This window comes from Schistocerca serialis, chromosome 6 (assembly GCF_023864345.2).
Source record: "Schistocerca serialis cubense isolate TAMUIC-IGC-003099 chromosome 6, iqSchSeri2.2, whole genome shotgun sequence".
Classification (NCBI taxonomy): Eukaryota; Metazoa; Arthropoda; class Insecta; order Orthoptera; family Acrididae; genus Schistocerca; species Schistocerca serialis.
In genome coordinates, this window is record NC_064643.1 from 465,379,421 (window position 1) to 465,398,428 (window position 19,008).

Here is a 19,008-nt window from a genome sequence, read left to right on the forward strand (position 1 = left end):
AGAATCAAAGATAATGATGTTGAAATAAGATCTAAACAAGTGAATTTTTTACTATCGAAGACGAAGTCTATGAAACAAGGAGATAAACGTCCTACAGAATAACCAACCACTGCTCAGTTAAGAGTGTGCAAAGGTAACATGTCATCAATGGACATCACTAAGCGCAATGTAAAAGCATCCATCTTCTTTAAAAAGAGTTTCCGATACACAAATTCGTGGATCTTAATCTCACGACATGAAAAGATTCTACTTCTTGTTACAATGAAAGACGAAAAATTTGTTCACTCCGTAAGTATTGCTGTAGCAAACATGTGAACCAGCAAACTGTAGAATATTAGAATATATTGAACAAAGCAGTGACAGTTGTTCTAACAACAACGACCGATCCTAGTACATTCGGAAAAAAGGAAGAGGGGAATTTATGTCATGAAGAAATGAAACTTTTGAGGGATTTTACACAAAAGCAATGTCTTGTTCATTAAACTCTGTAGATCTCGTAGAAATGTCGTTATTACACAACAAAATTGATGTAAAACTTCCTGCATGCAACAGCACACGAACAGTTAATGTCAACACCGTTCACAGGTTTTTCTTGCTTTCCCTTACAAATTCTTATGTCGCTTATAATGCTTGGGGAACATAATTGTATGGGTTCAAAGATGACCTTCGTCCACGTCGCAGGCTTTGCGTATTGCAAGAGCGAATCTTTAATAGGTAACATATCATTCCCCTGGGTTTTAAAGGGCGAAAGAGCGGCATAATTTAGTGTGACTGGCACTTACTGCCTTTTTATCTGTCAACGGCTCTGACAATTCCAACGCTAACCGCTGTTGATGTAAAGGAAGAAGAGGCACCGAGTGCTAACTCGTATCGTAGGTTACTATGACAGCAGCACTATTTAGACGGCGCCCTCACATCTAACTATTTGAAAGGGAGATTTGTAAACACGTTGTATATTTAAGACGGACTTTGAGCCACAATTTCGGTGTATAGCAAATGACTCATGTCGTGTCGCCAGTAAGCAGCAATGAAACGTCCTTGAACAAGCCACGTGGTTTCGTTGGTGTTTACAACTGTCTGAGATGTAAACAGAAATCTGAGTTGCGATAAATTAAGAACTTTTTTGGAAGGTTTAATGACAAATGCGTCTGAGACGTGGGGGGGAGAGGGGGGGGGGGTAAATCTCCATGGAACTTTTATACTTCACTGAACAGGACTCACTTTCCAAATTAGTGTTACGTTGAAATTTATTCCCCTATCGCATAAAACGTCATTGTTTACACCTGTGATTAATTCAGAGTTAAAATGCACCAAGTTGCCTTCTGTCGAGCAAGTCTACATAAATTGGGAAATATATTCCCGTTTGATTAACACAGCTGGATGATCTGAATATGTACTTATTTAATTATAAATCACACAAGGAAGATTCTGATATTATATAGGTACTCCTTGAAATTATTCGCATTTGCTATTGCAATTCGTCATCGCGTCGGTGCACTGTTTTGTATCTATGATATCGTATCTGGTAATATGTTTTATTGAGATCTTGACATAATGAAAGTTGCTTGCATCGGTGCCGAAAAGCGTTTGTGACCTATGGCTGAGAGAATCTGCATCATAGAGGTTTCTCCTGACAGGCCTACTGCGTTAATGTTCTTTACGAACCAAACAGTTTGTTAACCTATTAATGATAGAGTTTTGTTCCGATGGGTGCGGGAAGAGACTCTTCACTTTTCTTTTGTTGGAGTGAGCAGCTGGTTCGACTTCATTGTGTTCTGTGTTTTGACAACCAGGAAGACGACGCATGTTCGATTTGTGACACAGTCAAAGTATTTTTTGTCTGTAGGAAGACCGAAAAAATGGAAAGCGTGGGGGAAATCGAGGGACTACTGCTCAACTTTAAGGTCGTGCAAGGTACGTTATGAATAGGATTTTGACTAAACAGGGGGAATGAATGCCTCATATATTATTCATTACTGGTTACCGGACACTTTACGCCAGAATGGAAAGGATTAAGGGAGACTCATATGGGACATTGTTCAAGAAATAATTACATAATCATAACCTGACGTGATGTGAAGAAACGTCAAGAAATCTAAATGAGAGAAGTGAGACCGGGACAGGCATTTCATTCAACCTGGATGTAGATCCAGATTGTTGATCAATGCACCACGCAATTTTTCACATAGTGTTGTAAGTTGAATGGAGTAGCTAAAGGTATAGACATCAAGAACTTCCTTGGTCTTAAAAGGACACCGTAAGAGAGGGTCGAGAAATCAGAGACAGATGCACACTTGTGGCAGAGCCGAGGGCATGGCTTGCTCGTACCCTATGCACGCGGTCGCTGCGCTCCTTGAGGCGCTGGCCCAGCTTCTCGAGCAGCGTGGAGTCCTCGGCGGAGGTGCCCGGGGGCGGCGTGGCGCATTCCGTGCCGCACGCGCCGGGCATCGTCGGCATCTCGTCGCCGGACACGGAGAGCACGCCGCTCTCGGCGTCGGCATCGCAGTCCTCCGAGTCGGCGCCGCCGCCCCCGGCGCTGCCCAGGCTGCCGCCCCCGGCGCAGCCACCGCCGCCTCCTCCGCCGCCCCCCGGGTGGTTGTGCAGGCGGTCGCCGAGGCGCGCCAGCTTGGTGCGGACGCGCCGCAGCGGCCCCGCCTCAGCCGGCTGCGCCTGCATGTCGGGCCGGACTTCGCGCCACGGCGCGCTGCGCCATGTCTTGCAGCAACCCGTCCTCGCAGCTCGGTGGTCACACGCTCACTGGCCCGGCCGCCGCTCGCCGAGTCGATGGCTGTGTCACGTGACGCCAGTCCTGTCTGCGCATGCGCACCAACTGCTTGCTAGATTTTCAGCCCGGTCGGAGCTCGTGTCGCTGTCTGCACGGTGTCGCTCGCAGGCTTGTCACACACACTCGTTACTGTTTGCCACTGTTGTTGTGTCCCCCCCCCCCCCCTGAATCGGAGGCGGGGGTGGAGTGAATATGAGGGTCATTACCCTGCGCCCCCTCCCGCCACCAAAACCATTTTATTTGTTTTGAAAAAGCCCTTTAGGACTGTACTCGTCTCCCGAATGTTTTCAATTATCTATTCATCGTGTTCTTGCCGCGACTTCTCTTTATACTCCAGAAATTTGCAACAAGCTATTTCTTTCTCCTCGGCATCAAAGGTTTCTAATTTCTTAGCCAGATTCTCACTGTCCGCTCGCACCTTGTTTACTTCGTCTCTTAAAATTCTCAAGACCTCGTCTCTGGTAGCACCTTTCAGTATCGAAAACCCTGCTCCTTTTGGCACTGGCACTACATTATTACTGCTTATCAGTTACACAAACGAACAAAACTGCTTAAACATACCACTATCATAGCACTTCCCTCTACCTTCATGCATAAATACTAAGCCATATTCCTTGTTCAGATGAAAACAAAATCAAATTTCGAAAACACTTAATAGTAACACTAAGGAATTACTCCTTATTATAACTTAATTATTCTTGCTTGAGAGGCTGCTCATAACTACTCCTTCACACCGAAACAATTACTAAATATTGATTCTCCTCCTAAAACTTACTCATAGTTCACACCTTCTATCCTGCTAGACAATGAGACACATCTCTGGCTCGTGACATCCACATTGCCTACATCGACCAGGTGAAAACCAACATTTATATTTATACCACCTCCAAAAATGCCATCTACACTCCTGGAAATTGAAATAAGAACACCGTGAATTTATTGTCCCAGGAAGGGGAAACTTTATTGACACATTCCTGGGGTCAGATACATCACATGATCACACTGACAGAACCACAGGCACATAGACACAGGCAACAGAGCATGCACAATGTCGGCACTAGTACAGTGTATATCCACCTTTCGCAGCAATGCAGGCTGCTATTCTCCCATGGAGACGATCGTAGAGATGCTGGATGTAGTCTTGTGGAACGGCTTGCCATGCCATTTCCACCTGGCGCCTCAGTTGGACCAGCGTTCGTGCTAGACGTGCAGACCGCGTGAGGCGACGCTTCATCCAGTCCCAAACATGCTCAATGGGGGACAGATCCGGAGATCTTGCTGGCCAGGGTAGTTGACTTACACCTTCTAGAGCACGTTGGGTGGCACGGGATACATGCGGACGTGCATTGTCCTGTTGGAACGGCAAGTTCCCTTGCCGGTCTAGGAATGGTAGAACGATGGGTTCGATGACGGTTTGGATGTACCGTGCACTATTCAGTGTCCCCTCGACGATCACCAGTGGTGTACGGCCAGTGTAGGAGATCGCTCCCCACACCATGATGCCGGGTGTTGGCCCTGTGTGCCTCGGTCGTATGCAGTCCTGATTGTGGCGCTCACCTGCACGGCGCCAAACACGCATACGACCATCATTGGCACCAAGGCAGAAGCGACTCTCATCGCTGAAGACGACACGTCTCCATTCGTCCCTCCATTCACGCCTGTCGCGACACCACTGGAGGCGGGCTGCACGATGTTGGGGCGTGAGCGGAAGACGGCCTAACGGTGTGCGGGACCGTAGCCCAGCTTCATGGAGACGGATGCGAATGGTCCTCGCCGATACCCCAGGAGCAACAGTGTCCCTAATTTGCTGGGAAGTGGCGGTGCGGTCCCCTACGGCACTGCGTAGGATCCTACGGTCTTGGCGTGCATCCGTGCGTCGCTGCGGTCCGGTCCCAGGTCGACGGGCACGTGCACCTTCTGCCGACCACTGGCGACAACATCGATGTACTGTGGAGACCTCACGCCCCACGTGTTGAGCAATTCGGCGGTACGTCCACCCGGCCTCCCGCATGCCCACTATACGCCCTCGCTCAAAGTCCGTCAACTGCACATACGGTTCACGTCCACGCTGTCGCGGCATGCTACCAGTGTTAAAGACTGCGATGGAGCTCCGTATGCCACGGAAAACTGGCTGACACTGACGGCGGCGGTGCACAAATGCTGCGCAGCTAGCGCCATTCGACGGCCAACACCGCGGTTCCTGGTGTGTCCGCTGTGACGTGCGTGTGATCATTGCTTGTACAGCCCTCTCGCAGTGTCCGGAGCAAGTATGGTGGGTCTGACACACCGGTGTCAATGTGTTCTTTTTTCCATTTCCAGGAGTGTATGTTAACCTGTCACATGCTAAACTTACAAGTGCAACTCAACCACTGCTGTCACCCCACCATTTGTCGACGAAACTACACTCCTGCAATGGTTGAGTAATCTTCTTGGTCCACGAGTGAAAGTTGCAGGCATAGTCTCCTGTCACCAAACGACATGGTGACAGGCTCGAAGTTCCCACTTCTGACACCACTCAGTCATATGCAGCTTACACTCGGTATGGTGCTGATGATGGGCCAATCAGGCCCAGTGACACACTGATGACCGAGAGAAATATTTTATTGACTCCAGACACACATCACGTCATTAGCAACATGAGGCAGATGCGCCCCACTCTGGCGACCCAGGCCGGCGAAGGCTTGCAGGCACCTGCTTGCACACTGGCGTGGAGTTGCTGATGCAGGCGCCCTGCAATGCTGACGTCAGGCTGAGCGACCACTGACCCTGACATCAGCAGTGCACTCCATGTTTTGCTTCCGCTGCATCCTGCAGTGGCAGACGCCTGCACTCATATGATTCAGTCGTGGCTTGTGTCCACCAGGGGGTCGAGGGAGGACTGCTGTGCATGGGACGCAAGATGCAGGAGTGAATGGCGACGGCGCAGGCAGATTAATGGCGCTATGGCAGCAAGTCTCACAAGAAGACTCAATGAAGTGGCAGCTGGCCTGACCCGATCTCGAACCCATGGCTGCAGCTGGTAATGCCCAGTCGTCTCATCATCTGGCGTGGACCTGATGTCGTGGTGATGCTGCTGAACTCAGAATGAATGTACCTCAGAAACTACAACTATTTATATGGCTCTGAGGTGGATCTATTGCTCTAAAACTCTGCATCCAGTTACGTAGATCACAAAAAGAATCTTACCATGGTGTGGGGCCATCATCCTGCCAGCTATCGCTATTACCAATGCGTGCTACAGTTGTCCTTTGAGTAAAGCTATCCTGTCTCACAATCCTTTTCCATACCTGTTTTCTGACCTGTATGTTGAAACCAGTATTTGCTGCTGCAATACTTCACAGTAGCTTTTTCTAAATTTCTTCAAGTTATTCTGAAACTAGGTAGTGACACTGCAAAACGCTATGTTTATCATTGAGTGTACACTCACTACAGTATCCATTATTGCCATTTCGACCTTTTGGTGATTTTCAAGTGGTTAGCACGAACTGAAAACACAGCAGTACTCAACAACAGAAAGAATGAAAAGGACATGACCCTCTATAGCTCATGTCAGCTTTGTCACGCACACTATCACTGTGTGACAGATAGGATAAAAACGACATGAAACGAAACTCGTGCTTACTGCATATGTCAGCAATGAACACTGTACTCAACGTTATGTTTTTATCCAGTCTGTCATTTTACGATGGTAAATGTGACAAAGGCTGGCACGAGTTATAGAACCTGATATCCTAATTATTTTTTTAATTGCCGATTAGTGCTGTGTTTTCAGTGTGCTGTGTATCCTTACAGTACATCCTATATTCTACTCCAGTTTTGTTGCCCTTCATGGCAAGCCACCCTAGGCTTACATTATAGTAATATAATGCCCACCCGCACGCGGTGACATTTTCTACTGCTTGTCTTCGTGCTTCCCAAAACCTACCTTGGCCATCAAGTTCGCCGGATCTCTCCCCGATTGAGCACATGTGGAGCAGCTCGGGATTTTGACGATCTGACTCGCCAATTGGATAGAGTTTGCAATGTTATCCTCCAGGAGGACATCCAACAGCTATATCAATCAATGCCAAGTCAAGAAACTGCTTGCATAACGGATGGATGTGGACGAACGCGTTTTTGACTTGCTCATTTTGTGAGACCCTGTCTCTTGAACATATCATGGATTTTTTTCTGAAATTGTAATCATTTGTTTGTAATCATTTGTTTGTCTGTACACGTGAATCACATTTATCGATTTCAGTCCCATGTAGATAATTCATTTTTTGTCTTTGAATGTATAATGATCGACTTCTAGAAATGAACGCTCTCGGAGTTTTCGCGGTAAATCACACTCTGATACACATTGCTTTCTCTTGTAGGGCCAGCCACTGGAATTGGATGGGCATCTCCGTGACGCTTTCGTGCTTAATAGATGAAGCAGTGGCGAAACGCGTTGCTCTCCTTTAGATCGTCTCTATTTCCTCTTTCAATGCCATCTGGTAGGGATCCCAAGCTGACGAGCAATATTCAAGTATTAGTCGAACGAGGATTTTTTAAACTACCCCTTCGGGGATTGACTATATTTCCTGAGGAATCTTACAATCAATCTCAGCGTGACATGTGCCTTACTTGCCCGCAGCTCGTGGTCTACTGGCTAACGTTGCTGCCTCTGGATCACGGGGTCCCGGGTTCGATTCCCGGCAGGGTTAGGGATTTTTCTCTGCCCGGGGACTGGGTGTTTGCGTCGTCCTCATAATTTCATCATCGTCATCATCGTTCCTGACAGTGGCTAAATTGGACCGTGAAAAAAATTGGACTGTATGAAAATTGGGACTTCGTATAGGCCTTGATGACGGCGCAGTTGAGCGCCCCACAAACCATACATGACACACCATCTGCCTTACTTGTGAGTAGTTTTGTGTGATGTTTTATTTTAAATCTCTCTTTACACACACACCCACATGTGACTGCTACCAGAGATTGATCTGCAATCTTGTAATGGTACAATAATAATTCTTCCTGCCTGTTTATGTGCGATACGTCTCATTTTTGCGTTGAGGGTCAGCTGCCAATCACTGCACCAAGAGTAGCTCTTCCACTGGGCTCCAAACCAGAGGACCACGATCGATCTTGGGAACGATGTTGCTCTGCTACCATCCGTGTTCGAAGCTATCTGTCTTCAAAGCAGCGAAACGCCTGTACGAGCTGAGGATAGCTTCTGAACCGAGGTTACAGGCGTCATTCGTGTCCACATGAGTCAAGATTTTCGGCTAGGTGCAACAAGTGCGCTCAAAACGTCCGCCGCAGGCAGAGCCTCCTCCATCCTCCACATCTCGTACGTGACCGTCTCCCCCCCCCCCCCCCCCCGCCCCCAACTTCTCCTGCGCCAAGCAAACGGTGGACAGTACTGCCCTCTGTTTCCACGAGACTGGTTCAAAATGGTTCAAATGGCTCTGAGCACTATGGAAGTTAACATCTGTGGTCATCAGTCCTCTAGAACTTAGAACTACTTAAACCTAACTAACCTAAGGACATCACACACATCCATGCCCCAGGCAGGATTCGAACCTGCGACCGTAGCAGTCGCGCGGTTCTGGACTGAGCGCCTAGAACCGCTAGACCACCGCGGCCGGCATATGGGACTGGTGCTATGCTGCTTCTTGGTTGTCACAATACTACATTCTGCTCACGTGACGCAACCGCTGGAAATATATGCGAACACTTAACAATAAGTTAATCGACACTGGACAACACAGTTAAGTGCACAGACACTATTCACTTCTTCACAGAAGCATGTGAGAACAAAGACTGAACGAAATCTTGTGTAAAGGCAGGAACTGCTCTGCTGCTGGTGGGGATGTAGAAGCGTTTTGGACGAGATGAAGATGGCGAACCTGTCCAGGTTTTGATTTCAAGGGTATAGCAAAGCGCACATGCAGTAGTTTTCGAGTCACAGACTCCATTCGGATGTGGTTCATTTCCTTTTTTGGGAGGCTATCGCCCTACACGTTAATGCGCATTAGACATCTGAAGAAGAAACGTAAGGCTGTCATCAATTCGAAGACTGGTTTGAACCCGACATTGCGTTGCTATGCACGGTTCTACTGCAGTCGATATGTCCTTGCCTTACCCAAGTTCAAGTGGTTCAAATGGCTCTAAGCACTATGGGACTTAACATCTGAGGTCATCAGTCCCCTAAACTTAGAACTACTTAAACCTAACTAACCTAATGACATCACACACACCCATGCCCGAGGAAGGATTCGAACCTGCCACCGTAGCAGCAGCGAGGTTCCGGACTGAAGCGCCTAGAACCGTTCGGCCACAGTGGACGGCCTTACCCAAGGGTAGGAGCACATAGAGTTTAGCGTGTTCTCTGAATTACGGTGCAATGTGCATTTTTCACATTAACAGTTTACTTCCAGAGATGAAAGAAGAAATCAGTCACACAGAAATCCATGAACCGACTGAGGACAGAACTATGGATCTTTGAATTTGGGTTTGTAGTTTGGAACTTATCCATGTTTTGCCGGCTTGTGACCGAGCGGGTCTAGGCGCTTCAGTCCGGAACCGCGCTGCTGCTACGGTCGCAGGTTCGAATCCTGCCTCGGGCATGGATGTGTGTGATGTCCTTAGGTTAGTTAGGTTTAAGTAGTTCTAAGTTCTAGGGAATGATGACCTCAGATGTTAAGTCCCATAGTGGTTAGAGTCATTTGAGTTTTTATCCACTTTTTTAACAAATTGTTTTATTAGCATAACATTAATAAGTAATACACCAACGCATTGTTTCACAATGATGTGTACTAATAAAGTTCTCTTGGGCTTCCAGTCACATAAAGTAGTTGAAGACCCATGAGCATTCGAACGAGAACTCCTCAGCCATTGTCAAGTGCTAGCTACTGTGTAGTAGGTGATGCCGTCCCTATATAGCGTTGCTACCGCTTGTGACGTCACTGGCGTCCAGTCCAGCAATATACAGGGAGATTTAGCTGTCACTACCGATGGATTTTATGCAACCTGCAACACCTGCAGACACTACGTGCATGTTTTTTGTGTTCTCTCGCTCGCTATGCGCAATCTTTTGGTCTTACACAAAACATGAAGATGACCTTTTTGTAGGAAATTAAATGTAGTTAAATTTTGCACTGGGATACATTTTCGCTAGGGCCCGTAGTCTTAGAATTATTAAAGGAAAACGTACAAAAGTGTCCTTCAATCGCGTTTTTTTCGTGAATAACTCTAAAACCGTGGCATCCAGCGAAAACATATCCCAATACAAAATTTAATTACCGTAAATTTGCTACAAAAAGGTCCTATTCATTTTTTCTGCGGGACTAATAGTTTGCGAGCACGAGGATATGAAAATATCGCACATAATTTTTGAAGGCATTGCAGGTTGCACAAAAACCATCAGTAGGGGCAGCTGAATCAGCTTGTGTAATGTAATGTTTTGGTTGCAAGATCACCGGCCCCGGCTTCAACATTCCGATGTCCGGGTCCAACCCAAGCTGTGCTTAACTATTGATCGCCATCTCTATCTAGCTCGTTGTGAGACATTTTTGTCTTGATCGCTGTCCCAGAAAGCATTTAATAATAGTGCATCATCGAATGCAATTCGGAGTCCTTTTTCCAACGCATGCTCTGTTCTCTCGGAAGCACCTCTTATGTCCTATACGGCGTGGTTCAGTAGAGCACACATCCGCACGGCCTTTTGTATTTTGCTAGCGTTCTGAGGCCTACATCAGCTTTCACTAGTCTCATGAGCTGTGCAATTTTTGCCTCAGATCTGAAGACTGAATCTAATGTATGCTTCTTTATGAGCCCAGTATTCTTATTCCATAGAGAGGCATAAAACAGATTCATTGTTCGGGCCTCCGGCAAGAATTCAACAAGTCAAGAGACCTGTAAAAGATGATGAAGGCTTCAGAACGCTAGGATTATACGAAATACTGTGTGCGTGTGGACAGTATTATGTTGGACACACTGTGCACACTGCTCAACAGTGCCGTAAAGAACATCAGGTGTTGCTGCCTACGCTATCGTGAGAAATCAGCTCTGGAAAATGAACACCGAATTTCATTCGAAGGAGCATCATAAGGGGGCAATCAAACGAAAACGAGACAGATGGGAAAAAGTTAGTAAACTCTTTATTATTTCGAAAGTAATCACCATAAGTAATACGCCACTGCGACACAAAACTATCAGTGTCTTCACGTAAAAGTGTTTGCTGTTGTCTACGTACCTATGATTGTACCCATGCATGCACTTCTTCGTTCTAAGAAAATAGATAGCCACGAATCTCTTTCTTCAGGGCTCCAAAAATATTTATAAATCACATGGGAGAGATAGGGACTGTAAGGATGACGTGTAAGGGCTTCCCAGAGAAACTTCTGCAGTGTACTCGAAACTATATAGACGGTCGAAACGATGTTGACACCATGTGGGCCCATCCATATGTTGCCAAGGTGGTTTCGACTACACTGCAGAAGTTTCGATAGGAAGCCCTTTCACATTCTCCGGTCAGTCGTGATCTCTCCCCATGCGATTTTCATATTTTTGGAGCCCTGAAGAAAGACATTCGTGGCCGTCGATTGGCTTCGAACGAAGAGCTGCACGCCTGGGTACAATCATGCTACTGTAGCCAATCGCAAACATTTTTCCTTGAAGACATTAACTGTCTTTTCTCACACTGGTATAAGTGTATTAAGACTTACGGCGGTTACTTCTGAAACAATAAACAGTGCACTTACTTTTTTCACCTGTTTCGTTTTCATTTGACTTTCCCTTACGATATTAAACGAACAAATGGTTTCTGGTAAAGCGTTACATAAGAAGCGATCGAGATAAAAGTTTCTGACGACATCCTCGATAAAGACGACGGGCTGCAATAAAGCACAGCTTAGGTTGGGACCCGGCCATTGGAACGCTGAAGCGGGCACGGCGGTCTTGAACTAAAAGATTGCCTTATATGGTACCGCTGTTACGCACGATAGTCACCGCTTGACAATGGCCCAGGAGTACTCGGTCGACAGCTCGTATGTTTTAAACCATTTGACGCTACTGGAAGCCTGAAAGAAGATTAATAGGAGCGCGGGGTCGCCGCTTGGTCTTAGGCGTCTTGTCACTGTCCCCCCGTTTGAGGTTCGAGTATTCCCTCGGGCATGGGTGTATGTGTTGCCCATAGTGTAAGTTAATTTAAGTTAGATTAAGTAGTGTGTAAGCTTGGGGACCGATGACCTAAGCAGTTTCGTCCCGTAAGATCTTACCACAAAAATACCAAGATTAATAAGAAATAATACTTACAAATTAAACAAAAAGAAATTCAGCAAATCTTTCTAAGGTAACTACAGAGATATGAGTCTTATGTGAGCCTTCGAATCAGTTGTAGAAGAATAAATTCCTATAAACCGGAATGAATTCATTACAGCAAACGTAACGATGAGTTTGAGTGAGTGAGGAATAAATAGTGCACGTTTATTGCCACGATCTTGGAGACGAAGCTGCAGTATCGATACAGCAAGTGAGTCAGGTAAAATTAGCTGCCAGCCACGAAAATACCTAGCGGCTTCACGGACGTCCATCGCATAAAGTTAGACGTTGCCTATCAAAATACACGACCCACTCCGCGGAGCACTAGATCATCTCGGGAAAGAACGCCCCTCTGATACTATCATGAAACAGGAATATCCTATACAACTTGCGACTGAATGAAACTATTCTTGTGAGATAGAACTTAGTATGCAGCTGTGGGCAGAAACTCATCACCGGAAGCGCGCATAGCGTAGGACGTGCACAACGGAAGCGAGGTAAAGTCACGGTCGCTCAAGAAGCACAGCGTAAGGGCCGACTGGCTACAAAAGATAAAAAGTAAGTTGCACGTCAAATACCTCCCCAGAGCCCCACGCTTATATACATTCTACTCATTTTTCTATGTAGTGCCCCCGTGACTAGCCATTTAAAATCATTTGCACAGAATTCCACAGCGTGGGACATCAGCCAGTCCAGAACGGAAGATTTTCAACAATTCATTAGCCGGTAAATGCTGAGAAGTAAGGGGAGGCTGTAATCCGAATGGACAATGAGGGCGACAGTTAGGCCGTTGTTAAAATTAATAAGCAACTAGAGATTACAAATATGAATAAAGGAAAGACGAAAATGTAATACAACAATGTTGTGTTTTTATAATTGGCTTAGAGTCATGAAGCAGTTTGCGAATGCTTTTTTGTGATGGAATCAGTTGATGACAATATTATATTATTCTAACGTTATTTAGTGGGCAACTTCTACATCTACGTCTACATACATACTCCGCAATTCACCATACGGTACGTGGCGGAGGGTACCTCGTACCACAACTAACATCTTCTCTCCCTGCTTCACTCCCAAATAGAACGAGGGAAAAATGACTGCGTATATGCCTCTGTACGAGCCCTAATCTCTCTTATCTTATATTTGTTGTCTTTCCGCGAATTGTAAGTTGGCGGCAGTAAAATTGTACTGCAGTCAGCCTCAAATGCTGGTTCTCTAAATTTCCTCAGTAGCGATTCACGAAAAGAACGCCTCCTTTCCTCTAGAGACTCCCACCCGAGCTCCTGAAGCATTTCCGTAACACTCGCGTGATGATCAAACCTACCAGTAACAAATCTAGCAGACCGCCTCTGAATTGCTTCTATGTCCTCCCTCAATCCGACCTGACAGGAATCCCAAACGCTCGAGCAGTACTCAAGAATAGGTCGCACCAGCGTTCTATAAGCGGTCTTCTTTACAGATGAACCACATCTTCCCCAAATTCTACCAATGAACCGAAGACGACCATCTGCCTTTCCCACAACTGCCATTACATGCTTGTCCCACTTCACATCGCTCTGCAATGTTACGCCCAAATATTTAATCGACGTGACTGTGTCAAGCGCTACACTACTAATGGAGTATTCAAACATTACGGGATTCTTTTTCCTATTCATCTGCATTAATTGACATTTATCTATATTTAGAGTTAGCTGCCATTCTTTACACCAATCACAAATTCTGTCCAAGTCATCTTGTATCCTCCTACAGTCACTCAACGACGACACCTTCCCGTACACCACAGCATCATGAGCAAACAGCCGCACATTGCTATCCACCCTATCCAAAAGATCATTTATGTAGATAGAAAACAACAGCGGACCTACCACACTTCCCTGGGGCACTCCAGATGATACCCTCACTTCCGATGAACACTCACCATCGAGGACAACTTGAACGTGGTATTAAAGCGTCCTGTCAGAATAATGTGACCACGTGTCAGGAGCCACCTTTTGCAGCGAGGACGGCTGCGACACCCGCAAGAAAAGAGTCACAGAGGTTCTGGAAGGTACCGAAAGTCATGTAGAGGCATGCAGACTCCAGTGCCGCGGGCAGCTGCACTAGGAATCTTGGTCAAGGAACAGCCTGATAGAGTTGGTCCTACAGATTCTCGATTGGATTTAAATCCGGGGAGTTTTGTGACCAGCGTTCTACGGTGAACACATCCTAGTGCTCTTCTAGCACGTACTATGCGAAGTGTGGACACGTTGGGTTGTCCTACTGGTAGATACCAGCGCCCCGAGGAAAATAAAGTGCATGGAGGAGTGGACATGGTCCCCAAGGATAGATGTATACTTGTGTTGATCCGTTGTGCTTACAGAATGACGGGATCACCCAAGGGATGCCACGAAAACGTTCCGCGGACCATAATGCTCCCTTCTCCGGACTGGACCCTTCGGACGCCTGTGCATGGAGCATAAAACATGATTCATCTCAAAAGACCACCTGTCGCCAGTTGGTGGACGTCCATTGCGGTGCTGGCGCACAAATTGCAGACTTCGTCACCGACGAACAGCAGTCAGCATGGGTGCATGAACCAGGTGCCTACGTCAGAGGCCAATACGCACCAACGGTCGCTGAGGAGACACTGTTGGGAGCCCCTTGGTTCGCCTTGGAGCCCAGTTGTTCAGAGTTGCACGTCATTCGCCCATACACATCTCCGCATTCGTCGTTCATCCTTGACATATATAGCCCATGGTTTCCCACAGTTGCCCCGGCGCCGTTTTGGATAGCGCCATTTTGTCATTCACTGTTTACTTTAACGACGGCGACCCACGAACAGTTGACAAACTTAGCCGTTTCGGAAATGCTTCCACTCTTGGCCCGAAAGGCAATGATCAAGCCTTTTGGACGTCAGATAAATCGCTCCGCTTCCGCGTTAGAGAGACTGCACAGTCTTTCGTGTCCCCCCCCCCCCCCCCCCCCGCCCTTCCCGATACGCTTTACATACCCTCCACTGCTAGTGCTGCCAACTGCCGTCTCCAAGTGGTTATTGCATATTGACATCTTAACATAGGCGGTGGCCACATTAATTTGACCGGGCCGTGTATTCCGTATATTAAAAATTGACAATGAATCACCATTTGTGACTAATAACGGTTTGGGACAGCATCTGAATTTCGCACGTAAGGATTTTATGTTATGTTTATCATAACAAGTCGCCATTGTTATCGTGGCTGAGCTTGAAATTTTCATATTGCGTGAGAGAGGTAAATAAATTTCCCACGAGTATTTTCGTGGGTATTATTTACGTATACTGTATTCCAACTGTGGAAAATACCAGGTGTTATGCACAACATCTTGAAAAGTGGATGCTGCTCTCACGTTGCGCGACAAATTCTCAAAATGAGATCTTCTTAACTTCGTAAAATAAACAGCTGACAGTCAGACGTATTGCATGAAGATTTTGCTGCAGTTTCTGTATTCTGCGACCAATAACGACAGTGAAACTCATTGTTAAATACTTTTTGATGGACGAAAAAAACGCTCAGTGCTGTCCGAACTTTGACAGTGCTAGTGAAAGTAAACAGATGGCTCTGTGTATTGTAGTTAGTAGTAATAAGGACAAAGAATTTTCGAATGAGAACTGATGAGCGCAGCTCTAAATGTTTAAATTTTATACTATGAAATGAGAATGAATCAGGTAAAGATTTGAAAATAAGGAATTGTGTTCAAAACTAGTCATCATTAACGCAAATATGATAGCAAGTAAGACAGAAAATTAGAGATATTATTACATTAACTTGGTACATTTATATATCTTGACTTTCCATATAGTTCGTTGTGATTGTAATCTCTAAGCATCTAAAATGCTTAACAGTACTCCTCAGTATCTGTTGATATTTTCATCTTTATGAACTCCACGAATGACACAAATTTCCGCTTCCAAGACGCCATTGCTATAATTATCCATACATAGTAACTCCTCTTTCACTTTAGATCTCTTGATAGTGGCTGTCTCAACATCCACAAGCATCTGAGTTAGTGATGTAGGCAAGCTGAGAGCGTGCCGCAGATCCGCGCTCAAGAAGAACTTAGGCTATCGTCAGTAGACTATCACATCTGCAGTGAGGACGATCCTCCCGACGCAGAAGGAATTCGTGGATGAGTCTCGTGTGGCCGATGCGCAGTCGGAAGAACACAATGGCATCTTTCAGAAAGGCCTGAAAAGATGATTGCCACACCTCTAAGCGCTGTTAACTTGTTTTTGGTCGTAGTAGCCTACAATTACAATTCCCAGAGCCTCAAAATATTGCTTCGAAGTTGTAGTCGTAAGCCGGTTCTCGGTATTCCGACGTCAGTTTGATCTCCTGTAGTTGTGCCTTCAGCTAGACGGTCGGCGAGTTCATTTCCTGCGATGCCTATGTGGTTCGGTGTCCAGATGAAGGTCACTATCTTGCCAGAGCTGTAGAGGATAACCAGTAGGTCCTGGATCTTGGCGACCAAAAGACTTTTGGAATGGCACAGGGATACGCCTTTCAAGCAACTCATGGAACCTCTACGGATCAGAAAGTTCGTCTTGGCCAGAGATTTGACGTACCACATAGCTTGAGGCATGACAACCAACTCTGCAGTGTACACACTGCAGGCACTTGGTTAAGAGTGCTTATCTTGTCCCCTTGCCTGTGAAAAAGCGTAACCAACCCTGTCGTCGACTTTCGACCCGTCCGTGTAGATGTATACCGAATTGGAATAATCGCAGAGGATCGGATGACACAGGAATCAGGGAAGGGTAAAATCAGCATCCTTCTTAGGGCCACAAAAAGGTCCATCCATAACACAGGACAGGGTACAGACCACACAGGGTGTCGAGAGGGAGCTCCAGGAACACAGACTTAAAAGAGGCTGTTGGAGGTCCTTCAGTAGAGTATCAAGTAGGACCACAGCTGGTCTGCTCTGTGTTGCGTGATGCGCAAACAGTCTGAACGGTTGGTTGCGGAATAGAGTTAAATGACATGGGCAAGTAGTCATCCGACAGATTGTAACTGCGTAATTTGCCAGAACATGCTGTCAACACAGCTCTCGGAAGGCCCCCGTTGCCAACCGCACGCCAATACGATGAACAGTGTTCAACAAGCTCAGTACGGATGGTGCTGCCGACCCACAGGCAACGCATCTATAGTCCAACCGGGATGAAATCAGCACTTTGGAAAATCCCAGAACTATGCGGTCCGCGCCCCACGAGGAGTTACTAAGAAAACGGAGAGCATTTATCTGCCTCATACAAGTTACCTTGACCCCGCAAACATGTGGTAGCCATGTTAGCTTGTTGCCCTATAAAATACCTAAGAATCGAAACGTTTCAACGACTTCAAATAATTGGTCAACAAGATAAATTTCTGGATGCGGGTGGACAGTCTGAAGTCGGCAAAAATGCACAGCTCGTGATTTTGCAGGAGAAAACTGACAGCCGTGATTCAGGGCCCAATCATGTAGTCTCCAGACAGCCCCTTGAGTTGGCGCTCAGCGGTGCACACTGATGCAGAGGCACAGTACAGGCAATGATCATCCATATGCAGAGACTGTGCGGCCCACTGCATTTACGATGCCTTTGATGGGGATAGCGAATAACCGACTTTATTCACAAGCGGTCCTTTTATATGCAGTCCAATAAAGAGCATAACTGGAGTGAAATGTCGTAACACCGTTCTCACGTACGTTTAAGTAGGCTGTCGAATGAAAGATGTCCAATTGTGAAAATAGCTACAGGAAAAGATTTGAGGATTTATATCATGCGTCACCCCTTAGTTACAGGCTTATAGTAGTATCGCATTATTTCACTAATTATTTTGGCTCATTACGCGTTCCTTGTATGGAAGAACTTCAGAAAAATGGTCTCTTTCCTCTGCCACTAAGAAGAATTTGGGTTATGTAGCTGGTTACCGCAGAACACTGAAGTAATTTTTTCTTACACTGGAAATACATAAAGCAATCTGCACTTATCCATGATAACGAAGGTATTAAGAGTGTTTGATTTAATGACAGCAGCGGCAGTTCATTTCAAAGAAGGAAAAATGGTTACGTTCGTTGTGGCATTTGTTACTAACCACGACTTGTAACCAAAATAAATGAGCATGTCCTGAAACATTAGACTACAGTAGGATATTAGCAGATATTTATGTATACATCCTTTGATTAAAAATTCTTTCTCTTAGTGTAATTCCGTGTACTTCCATGACTAGTGCTCTTTGATGCTCCTCTTTTGATTCTTTTGTACGACATGTTTCTGTTGTAACTATGAATTTCAAATATTAATTATAGAAGCTGCTTTTCTTCCATCAGGGCTTTGCTATCGCATTATGGTCGTGCATAAATAAAGGAGTGACTTTTACCGATAGGTAAGTTTAGTAAAAGCGGCGAAACGCTCCATGTTACGACATTAGGGTGAACAACAAAAACGTTTAAACGTAACAAGGGAAATACTTTTAAAACTATATTACTAGCTGCGAGGAGTTTTATATCGATGGATAGGTAAGCTTCATAGTCGCATAAATATTGTTATTGAATTTTACTCCACTCTAGGGACAGCTTCAGTAGGCACTGGAGATCAGTTTCCCACCCAATGATATTTATTGTATAGAGTGGCCAGAAACAGTCTGAAAAGCTTGCAAGGGTGTTGCTGGGGAGGTTATGCTACGAAATAATTGTTAAGAAAAAAATTCGATACGTTGCGCCAATCAGGTCATTGTGCTCGATAATTCAAGTGGAAATGGAAATGTCGTGTGGCTAGGGCCTCCCGTCGGGTAGACCGTTCGCCTGGTGCAGGTCTTTCGATTTGACGCCACTTCGGCGACCTGCGCGTCGATGGGGATGAAATGATGATGATCAGGACAACACAACACCCAGTCCCTGAGCGGAGAAAATTTCCGACCCAGCCGGGAATCGAACCCGGGCCC

General features: G+C 46.0%; 1 protein-coding gene across 2 annotated transcripts in view; it reads right to left on the reverse strand.

The window, feature by feature from the left end:
* Positions 1-19,008, reverse strand: part of LOC126483843 (multiple C2 and transmembrane domain-containing protein) — a 1,023,771-nt gene that overhangs the window by 317,915 nt on the left and 686,848 nt on the right. The window contains exon 1 of one of the 2 annotated variants that reach the window (XM_050107056.1): positions 2,329-2,514. The exons of the other annotated variant lie outside the window; for it this stretch is intronic. Within the exon in view, the coding sequence (XP_049963013.1) occupies positions 2,329-2,457 (129 nt within the window). The 5' untranslated portion in view covers positions 2,458-2,514. Of the gene's footprint in view, positions 1-2,328; positions 2,515-19,008 lie in introns of those variants that run through there. 2 annotated transcript variants of the gene reach the window in all.